Source organism: Salvelinus sp. IW2-2015, linkage group LG36 (assembly GCF_002910315.2).
Source record: "Salvelinus sp. IW2-2015 linkage group LG36, ASM291031v2, whole genome shotgun sequence".
NCBI classification, from domain to species: domain Eukaryota; kingdom Metazoa; phylum Chordata; class Actinopteri; order Salmoniformes; family Salmonidae; genus Salvelinus; species Salvelinus sp. IW2-2015.
Window position 1 is genome coordinate 12,696,879 of NC_036875.1, and position 11,342 is coordinate 12,708,220.

General features: G+C 42.1%; 1 protein-coding gene across 1 annotated transcript in view; it reads left to right on the top strand.

The window, feature by feature from the left end:
• The window catches only part of stxbp5l (syntaxin binding protein 5L), a 310,130-nt gene that overhangs the window by 227,102 nt on the left and 71,686 nt on the right, over positions 1-11,342 (top strand). The window contains 1 exon segment of the mRNA XM_023981480.1: positions 5,621-5,684. Within this exon segment, the coding sequence (XP_023837248.1) occupies positions 5,621-5,684 (64 nt within the window).

Consider the following 11,342-nt stretch of genomic DNA (forward strand, 5'->3'; position numbering starts at 1 on the left):
CAAAACCCGGCAGGCGTTAACCAGTGAGATTGCATTAGACTGATAAACTCAGGCCTAATTAGAAAATAATGGGCCTCATTAAGGAACACACAAGCCATTACTGCAGTCATTCAAAGGTATAGGAAATCAGAGACTGAATGCTCGCACAGGAGGTATCTACAGAACAGTAAACGTTCTGAAATAACAATCTGACATCAATATGACTCATATTGAATAGCTGATCGTCTTTTATCTTTTCCTCACGCCCAAAGCATCTTTGCCAAGTCTTTTTCTTTTTTGTGTTCCTTTTTCATAACAACACGTTGGACATTTTTGTCTTGTGAAATAGAATGAGGAGTGAGGTAAGAGCCCTGTGTTCTTCCTAATGAAGCTATGTTCCCATCAGGCTCCGCTTTCTTCTTTGATTTGAGGCTGTGCTTTTCTTTCCCTGGTTTTTATTACACAGACACTACATCTAAAGCCTCGTAGGAAAAGACCCAGACTAGAGCATTTATGGGTAGGGGTTCTGGCCCCATCCTGGGAGCCTGTGAATAAAGGACAGCAGGCACTTACTTAAATTAGCCCTTATTGGAAGATGAGGAGAGAGAGAGAGAGAGAGAGAGAGAGAGAGAGAGAGAGAGAGAGAGAAGAGAGAGAGAGAGAGAGAGAGAGGAGAGAGAGAGAGAGAGAGAGAGAGAGAGAGAGAGAGAGAGAGAGAGAGAGAGGAAGAGACTTTTCACCACCAACCAGGCTTTTCTCCAGAGAGAGAGATAAAGAGGAGAGAGTCCTTGGGAGAATCTTAATTGCATACACCTCGCGTCATCTCTCCTAACCTCCTTCTCAAAACCCATTGGATCAGAAATACAGAGGTCGTTCCCTTCTGACCTTCTCCTCCAATGGGTTTTGAGACGGAAGCAAGGAGAGAGGAGCCAAGGAGTATTCAATTGAGATTCTCCCCTTCTGCGTCGACAGATCGAGGACTGTCGTTACTGCAGGGCCAGCAAATATTGACACAGGAGCGCCTAGTCCCAAAGACCTGAGCCTCGTTCACCCAGCTCTGTTTCCTCCACTTTTGATGTTGATGTTAAGGCAACTTACCATCTATCCTCATCAGCTATAATACTATAGGCCATCCGGTGAATAGAGATAATGTGGAGTAAAGCACTTCCCAAATTTCTCTCAGCTTAGTTGCTGTCAAAATATCTCATACAGATGTGTAAGTGGTATGAATACTTGGTAGAACTGCAGAATAGATTCCAGCTACCCTCTGAATGTACACATAGTCCTGTATTGGTGTGTATTCAGTAAGAAATAGTTATTCTACTGAAAATATTATATAAATACAAAATGTCCATTATGCATGACTGAAGCACAGGAACAACATATACAGTACCAGTCAAACGTTTGGACACACCTACTCATTCAAGGGTGTTTCTTTATTTTTTACAATTTTCTACATTGTAGAGTAATAGTGAAGACATCTACACTATGAAATAACACATATGGAATCATGTAGTAACCAAAAAAGTGTTAATCAAATCAAAATATATTTTAGATTTTGCATTCTTCAAAGTAGCCACCCTTTGCCTTGATGACAGCTTTGCACACTCTTGGCATTCTCTCAACCAGCTTCACCTGGAATACTTTTCCAACGGTCTTGAAGGAGTTCCCACATATGCTGAGCACTTGTTGGCTGCTTTTCCTTCACTCTGCAGTCCAACTCATCCCAAACCATCTCAATTGGGTTGAGGTCAGGTGATTATGGAGGCCAGGTCATCTGATGCAAAACTCCATCACTCTCCTTCTTGGTCAAATAGCCCTTACACAGCCTGGAGGTGTGTTGGGTCATTGTCTTGTTGAAAAACAGATGATAGTCCCACTAAGCACAAACCASATGCGATGGCACATCGCTGCAGAATGCTATGGTAGCCATGCTGGGTAAGTGAGCCTTGAATTCTAAATAAATCAATGACAGTGTCACCAGCAAAGCACCCCCACACCATCACACCTCCTCCTCCATGCTTCACAGTGGGAACCACACATGCAGAGATCATCCGTTCACTTACTATGTGTCTCACAAAGACATGGCGGTTGGAACCAACATTCTCAAATTTGGACTCATCAAACCAAAGGACAGATTTCCACCGGTCTAATGTCAATTGCTCGTGTTTCTTGGCCCAAGTAAGTCTCTTCTTATTATTGGTGTCCTTTAGTAGTGGTTTCTTTGCAGAAATTCGACCATGAAGGCCTGATTCACACAGTCTCCTCTGAACAGTTGATGTTGAGATGTGTCTATTACTTTAAGCATTTATTTGGGCTGCAATTTCTGAGGCGCAGTTACCTCTAATGAACTTATCCTCTGCAGCAGAAGTAACTCTGGGTCTTCCTTTCCTGTGGCGTTCCTCATGAAAGCCAGTTTCGTCATATCGCTTGATGGGTTTTGCAACTGCACTTGAGAAACTTTCAAAGTTCTTGATTTTTTCCATATTGACTGACCTTCGTGTCTTAAAGTAATGATTTGTCGTTTCTCTTTGCTTATTTGAGCTGTTCTTGCCATAATATGGACTTGGTCTTTTACCAAATACRGCTATCTTCTGTACACMACCCCTACCTTGTCACAACACTGATTGGCTCAAACACATTAAGAAGGAAATAAATTATACAAATTCACTTTTAACAAGGCACACCTGTTCATTGAAATGCAATCCAGGTGATTACCTCATGAAGCTGGTTGAGAGAATGCCAAGAGTGTGCAAAGCTGTCTTCAAGACAAAGGGTGGCTACTTTGAAGAATCTTAAATATAAAATTGATTTTGATTTTTTTTAACACTTTTTTTTGGCTACTACATGATTCCATTCATTATTGTTATTTCATGGTTTTGATGTCTTTTCTATTATTATAAAATGTTGAAAATAGTACAAATTAAAGAAAACCCTTGAATGAGTAGGTGTGTCCAAACGTTTGACTGGTACTGTACCTTGTGCAGGTTTTTCTTTCTGTACTTTCTGCACTGCGTCATCATGCCCTATCCACTTCAGGTGTGTCACATCGGCCTTTTAATTTTGTCATCACAGAACATGCCCACCCCCACTCACACACATACCACAAAGAGAGGGAAAATGACTAATGCAACCTACAGCATTTTATAATTGTCTCCTTTGTCTGGTGTCTTTCAGGAGCAATACATTTCTAATCCTGCTCTAAAGAAATGATTCACACCCTCAGCAGGCTGAGGAACAGAAAATACCCTAATCCTTTGTGAGCTCTGAAGAAATAATGATTTTCATTATCTTTTCCTTTTCAGTGCCAGACAAAGCGTGCTCATCTGAAAAACAAGCATTAAAAAAAACGGTCATTTCACCTGAGCTCTCATGGTTGGATATTTTCTGGGGGAATCTCAATCGCATACTCCTCGCGTCCTCTCTTCTATCTCCTCRCCTCCTTCTCAAAGTCCATTGAATGAGAAACTCAAAAGTCCCCCCCATCTGACCTTCTCCTCYAAAGGSTTTTGAGAAGGAGGCGAGGAGAGAGGATTATGTAATTGAGATTCTCCCATTGTGTATGTGCACTCTGTGACAAGAGAATTCTGGGTATTGGTTGAATAATCAATGTCTCAGCGTAGACGGTCGAGGCCCTTTTCAGACGGGGTGGAATCTTCTCGACAGGATGTAGATATTTCCCCTGCTGGTAGCTCCTCGTCATCCCTTCCTGCCGTTACCATGCCGACCAAGAAAAGCCAACCTAAACCTGCCGGCCCTGTGCAGCTCCTACAGCTCCAAAGGCTTGTGTGTTGTGTGTGTGTGTGTGTGTGTGATGTGTGGTGTGTGTGTGTGTGTGTGTGTGTGTGTGTGTGTGTGTGTGTGTGTGTGTGTGTGTGTGTGTGTGTGTGTGTGTGTGTGTGTGCAGAGTGATGAGTCGGCGAAAAGGAGGACACTCGAACAGACAGATTGGTGTGGTGACCACGTTTTACCATGAGATCCAAACCCAACACAGACAAATCTAAGGGTGTTAAACTTTTGGAAATGAGCTCCAGAAAGAGAACCTGGGTGTTTTCCTTTGAGACGCAGTCTGGTGTTCTCCCACAGAACCACTTTCAAGGACCATAATGAACAAATTCACGTTCAGAAAACTTGAATTTCCTCCATGAGGCAATTCATTTTGCAGCAACACAATACCTATACGGTGAAATCAAACAAACAACAACCGATAGCAAAGTSTATTTAAAAGGGAAGAAGGCTGAGGAAGTGCAATTTCATGAAAATGTAAAAGGGGTATAGAGATGTGAAGCCTAAAAGAATCAGCAGAAATAACACATACAATGTCTTTGTGATGAATTGAGAACATGTGTTTTTGTAATGGCTTATAATAGATGAGCTCACCAGCCGACAACAACAAACCCACTGGGTTCGAGCGTTGCCATGGCTCCCTGGGACCTGCCAGAGCACAAGGTGTCTGTGTGTTTCCCGACAGCGGTGGTAATTTGTGGCCAGTCTCCTCTGATTGGGTTTGCCTGCCTCTCTTTGTCTGAAGTCGGCAGCTGTAAGGCTGTGATTCTGCCTAGGCTAGCGTAGCGTGGTGATAGCCAGGGTCAGGCCAGTCCAGGTCTCTCTCTGTCTGGCTGTTGTGTGAAGTGTKTGCATTGCACTGTTTTAATGAAATGTTGCTGCTCCAGACGCTGAACCCTGAGTAGCCAATGAAGCAACTCTACCCAGTTCAAACCCTGTAAAGCTGTAAGGACTCCGAGTCCCTTCTTTCTCTCAAGTCAATTCAACACAATCTTTACTTTGCAATATCAACATGGTGAAAGCGCGTTTCAATCTCACTTTCCTTCACCTASACCGTGATTTATGAACCAATAATTTGTCAGACAAAAGAATACAACCATGAACCTAATGTGATTTATCGTCTTTATTCTATTCTATTCTATTCAAAGAGACACTGGCCAGGTTGCAGGCGATATGCTGTCAAGCGATATCCAGGCCTTCATTGTAAATATGAATTTGTTCTTAACCGATCTGCCTGGTAAAATAAAATATCTTAAACCTTGCCAGAGATGTCATTGCCTCAGAGTCATTCTACTCAGGAATGACTACCATCCAGGGCACTGTTGTTGCCAAGAAACAAAAGATCAGGGTTCAGGAGGACATAAACATTTTAACTGGAGTATGCTGGCACAGTCAACTGCCACTGTGCATTGTATAAGTAAGTAAGTAAGTAGCCTTGCACTGGCCTTGGCTTGTGCGAGCCGGAAGCTCATAAGAGCCTTGGCCTTGGCTTGTGCGAGCTCATAAGAGTAGGAGCCTATCTCCTGTTTCTGTAGTGTGAGGCAGATTCATGTACGAGTACACCCCCTGGACAGGACTATAGTCTATCGCAGGGCTTGTGCATTGTATGGTGATGTCTAATAGTGAACGTCTGGTTGATTCTGGTGCTGGGTGCTGAAGGCCACTGGTCACTATGACATTCTGCTGGTGCTCTGTGGTCTGGAGCGTCTATCTATTTGGTACAGCAGATGCAGGAAATAGATTCAGGTTAACTGGATGGCAGCCAGTCACACACTCCCTTGACTATCATTCTGAAACATCTGCACTCATGCTCATAACCTGATAAACATTTTCTCTCTCCTCCTCTTGTTCACAGAGCAACTAAAGCACATCCAGGGCCCGTGGTCCATCTGAGTGACAGCCCGAAGGATGAAGGCAAGGTGAGTAGGCGGAACAATAATACATCAAAAACTGCTTGCCTCCTCTTTCTCTCCTCTAGCAGGAACTCTGGTACACAGGCTGACACATGTTGTTAGACTTGTTCTTTTAAATACAGGACTATGACCCAAAATGGCTCCCGAACAAGTTGCTAACGCTCTCAGCATCACGGCTAGCCTTTGGGTCATTGCGTGCCCTCTGGTACTGGCTGTCCTCCTTGTCATCATCTTTCAGTGGGGGCGGCCTGTGTGTGTGTGTGTGTGTGTGTGTGTGTGTGTGTGTGTGTGTGTGTGTGTGTGTGTGTGTGTGTGTGTGTGTGTGTGTGTGTGTGTGTGTGTGTGTGTGTGTGTGTGTGTGTGTGTGTGTGTGTGTGTGTGTGTGTCAGCAACGCTGGGTCATGAAGCGGTCGCGCCTGCTAAGATGATGGTCGGGGTTGTCGGGGCGGGTTGCCGGCAGCGCAGAGGCATTAGGGGGAATCGATTTGCCATGCAAGACCTGCTGGCACTCGATGTGCGTGGGCTGTTGGTGTGAAAAAAGTCTAAGATGCTGTCAGGAAAATAACAACACTTTAGCAAGAGAGAGAGAGAGAGAGATGGAGAGAGAGAGAAAAACGAGGGAAAATACAGAGAGAGAGAGCCAAATCACACGGACAACAACATTGGAGACTTTATGGAACAAAAAGCCTTCACTATCTCATCGTGGAATATCCGAGGCCTGAGGTCATCTGCATTTGGCCTAAAGAGTAGGAAYCTGGACATCACCAAATAAATCAGAAATAGAGACATTGTCATCCTGCAAGAAACATGGCATAGAGGAGACGGACCCACTGGTTGCTCTCTAGGTTACAGAGAGCTGGTAGTCCCATCCACCAAACTACCAGGTGTKAACCAGGGAAGGGACTCAGGGGGTATGCTAATTTGGTATAGAGCAGACCTAACTCACTCTATTAAATTAATCAAAACAGGAACATTTTACATTTGGCTAGAAATTCAAAAGGAAATTATCTTAACAGAGAAAAATGTCCCCCTGAGTGCTACCTATACCCCCCCACTAAAATCCCCAGACTTTAATGAAGACAGCTTCTCCATCCTGGAGGGGAATATCAATCATTTCCAGGCCCAGGGACATGTACTAGTCTGTGGTGACCTAAATGCCAGAACCGGACAGGAACCTGACACCCTCAGCACACAGGGGGACAAACACCTGCCTGGAGTGAATGACAGCATTCACATCCCCATATGCCCCCCTAGGCACAACTACGGCAACATAACCAACAAAAACGGGTAACAACTCCTGCAGCTCTGTCGCACGCTGGGTATGTACATAGTCAATGGTAGTTTTCAAGGGGAGTCCTATGGWAGGCACACCTATAGCTCATCTCTTGACAGTAGTACTGTAGACTACTTTATTTTAATCACAATCTACTTGAACAGAGCAATACTCAGTCATGAGGCATCAAAGCCAAAGGACTGAATAATATTAAGAAATGCTATAGGTGGAAGGAATGTAGTGTGGAAACCTAACAAAAAACGATGAACTATTAAGCAACAACAAATTCTATCCCTTTTAGACAACTTCCTGGACAAAACGTTCCACTGTAATAGTGAAGGTGTAAACTTGGTTGTAGAAAACCTAAACAGTATATTTGACTTCTCAGCTTCCCTATCAAATCTAAAAATGTCAAGCAGAAAACCGAAGAAAATTAACAACAATGATAAATGGTTTGATGAAGAATGCAAAAACCTAAGAAAGAAATTGAGAAACCTATCCAAGCAAAAACATAGAGACCCAGAAAACCTGAGYCTACGCCTTTACTATGGTGAATCACTAAAACAATATAGAAATACACTATGGAAAAAGAAGGAACAGCACGTCAGAAATCAGCTCAATGTAACTGAAGAATCCATAGACTCTAACCACTTCTGGAAAAATTGGAAAACACTAAACAAACAACAACACGAAGAGTTATCTATCCAAAATGGAGATCTATGGGTAAACCACTTCTCCAATCTTTTTGGCCCTATAACAAAGAACAAACAGCAAAAACACATACATGATCAAATACAAATCTTAGAATCAACTATTTAAAGACTACCAGAACCCATTGGATTCTCCAATTACATTGAATGAACTACAAGACAAAATACAAACCCTCCAACCCAAAAAGACCTGTGGTGTTGATGGTATCCTCAATGAAATGATAAAATATACAGACAACAAATTCCAATTGRCTATAATTAAACTCTTTAACATCATCCTTAGCTCTGGCATCATCCCCAATATTTGGAACCAAGGCCTGATCACCYCAATCCACAAACGTGGAGACAAATTTGACCCCAACAACTACCGTGGGATATGCGTCAACAGCAACCTTGGGACAATCCTCTGCATTATCATTAACAGCAGACCCGTTCTGGAAATACAATTTAAAATAGACTTTTTACCAAATTACCGTACGACAGACCACGTGTTCACCCTGCACACCCTAATTGACAAACAAACAAACCAAAACAAAGGCAAAGTCTTCTCATGCTTTGTTTGTTTTCAAAAAAGCCTTTGACTCAATTTGGCATGAGGGTCTGCTATACAAATTGATGTAAAGTAGTGTTGGGGGAAAAACGTACAACATTATAAAATCCATGTACACAAACAAAAAGTGTGCGGTTAAAATTGGCAAAAAACACACATTTCTTTCCACAGGACCATGGGGTGAGACAGGAATACAGCTTAAGCCCCACCCTCTTTAACATATATATCAACGTTGGCGAGGGCACTAGAACAGTCTGCAGCACCCGGCCTCACCCAACTAGAATCTGAAGTCAAATGTCTACTGTTTGCTGATGATCTAGTGCTTCTGTCACAAACTAAGGAGGGCCTACAGCAGCACCTAGATCTTCTGCACAGATTCTGTCAGACCTGGGCCCTGACAGTAAATCTCAGTAACACAAACATAATGGTGTTTGAAAAAAGGTCCAGTTGCCAGGACCACAAATACAAATTCTATCTAGACACCATTGCCCTAGAGCATACAAAAAACTATACAGACCTCGGCCCAAACATCAGCGCCACAGATAACTTCCACAAAGCTGTGAACGAGCTGAGAGACAAGGCAAGAAGGGCCTTTTATGCCATCAAAAGGAACAGAAAATTTTGACATACCAATTAGTATCTGGCAAAAAATACTTGAATCAGTTATAGAACCCATTGCCCTTTAATGGTTGTGAGTACTGGATTTCGCTCACCAACCAAGAATTCACAAAATGGGACAAACACCAAATTGAGACTGCATACAGAACTCTGAAAAAAATATCCTCAGTGTACAACGTAAAACACCAAATAATGCATGCAGAGCAGAATTAGGCCGATACTAGCTAATTATCAAAATCCAGAAAAGAGATGTTAAATTCTACAACCACCTAAAACAAAGCAATTCCCAAACCTTCCAGAACAAAGCCATCAAATACAGAGAGATGAACCTGGATAAGAGTCCCCTAAGCAAGCTGGTCCTGGGGCTCTGTTCACAAACACAAACAGACCCCACAGAGCCCTAGGACAGCAACACAATTAGACCTAACCAAATCATGAGAATTTTTTTWAAATTACTTGACACATTGGAAAGAATTAACAAAAAAACTGAGCAAACTAGAATTCTATTTTGCTCTAAACTAAGAGTACACAGTGGCATAATACCTGACCACTGTGACTGACCGAAACTTAAGGAAAACTTTGACTATGTACAGACTCAGTGAGCATAGCCTTTCTATTGAGAAAGGCCGCCGTAGGCAGACCAGGCTATCAGTAGAAGACAGACTGCCCACAAAATGAAACTGAGCTGCAATTYCTAACCTCCTGCCAAATGTATGACCATATTAGAGACATATATTTCCCTCGTATTACACAGATCCACAAATAATTTGAAAACAAACCCAATTTTGATAAACTCCCATATCTACTCGGTGAAATACCACAGTGTGCCATCACAGCAGCAAGATCTGTGACCTGTTGCCACAAGAAAAGGGCAACCAGTGAAGAACAAACACCATTGTAAATACAACCCATATTTATGTTGATTTATTTTCCCTTTTGTACTTTAACTATTTGCACATCGTTACAACATAATATTACATTTGAAATGTCTTTATTCTTTTGGAACTTCTGTGAGTGTAATGTTTACTTTTTATTATTACTGTTTATTTCACAGAAAAAGACAGACAGAGAGAGAAAAAGACAGAGAGAGTGAGAGAGAGAGAGAGAAAGACAGAGTGTGAAGGAAAAAGACAGAGAGTGAAGGAAAAAGACAGAGAGTGTGAAGGAAAAAGACAGAGAGAGAGAGAGAGAAAAAGGACAGTGTGAAGGAAAAAGACAGAGATTGAAGGAAAAAGACAGGAGAGTTGAAGGGAAAAAGACAGAGGAGTGAAGGAAAAAGACAGAGAGAGAGAGAAAAGACGAGAGGTGAAGGAAAAAGCAAGAGATGAAGGGAAAAAGACAGAGAGTGTGAAGGAAAAAGACAGAGAGTGAAGGAAAAAGACAGAGAGTGAAGGAAAAAGACAGAGTGAAGGAAAAGACAGAGAGAGAGAGAAAAAAGACAGAGTGTGGAAGGAAAAAGACAGAGAATGAAGGAAAAAGACAGAGTGTGAAGGAAAAAAGACAGAGAGTGAAGGAAAAAGACAGAGAGAGAGAGAAAAAGACAGAGAAGAGAGAAAAAGACAGAGAGAGAAAAGCCAGAGAGAGAGAGAAAAAAGACAGAGAGTGTGAAGGAAAAAGACCAGAGTGAAGGAAAAAGACCAGTGTGAAGGAAAAAGACAGAGAGAGAGAGAGAGAGACCTTCTGTTGTGAAGATGACTCATATGGGGATATGAAGCTATATTTCTTGCTTGATTTATAGCCTAGAGCATATCAGACTCTTTCTGCCTCCCAAAGCACTTATAAATGTGTGCATTCTGCCACCGAGAGGTTTGACGTTTAATGTGTTTTGTTTCTCTGAATGTGTGGGTGTGTATGTCAGAGCCAGTTAATGCATGGAAGTAGGTAAAGGGAGCAAGACAAGGTAAAGGCAATACGGTGGGTATGATAGAGGCAGTGGTAGTGATAGTATACAGTTAAGGTCAGAAGTTTACATACACCTTAGCCAAATACATTTAAAACTTCGTTTTTTCACAATTTCCTGACATTTAATCGTAGTAAGAATTCCCTGTTTAGGTCAGTTAGGAATCACCACTTTATTTTAAGAAGTGTGAAATGTCAGAATAATAGCTAGAGAGAATGATTTATTTCAGCTTTTATTTCTTTCATCACATTCCCTGTGGGTCAGAAGTTACATACACTCAATTAGTACTTGTAGTATTGCCTTTAAATTGTTTATCTTGGGTCAAACGTTTTCGGGTAGCCTTCCACAAGTTTACCACAATAAGTGGGTAAATTTTGGCCCATTCCTCCTGACAGAGCTGGTGGTAACTGAGTCAGGTTTATAGGCCTCCTTGCTCGCACATGGCTTTTTCAGTTCTGCCACAAATTTTCTATAGGATTGAGGTCAGGGCTTTGTGATGGCCACTCCAATACCTTGACTTTGTTGTCCTTAAGCCATTTTGCCACAACTTTGGAAGTATTCTTGGGTCATTGTCCATTTTGGAAAAACCCATTTGCGACCAAGCTTTAACTTC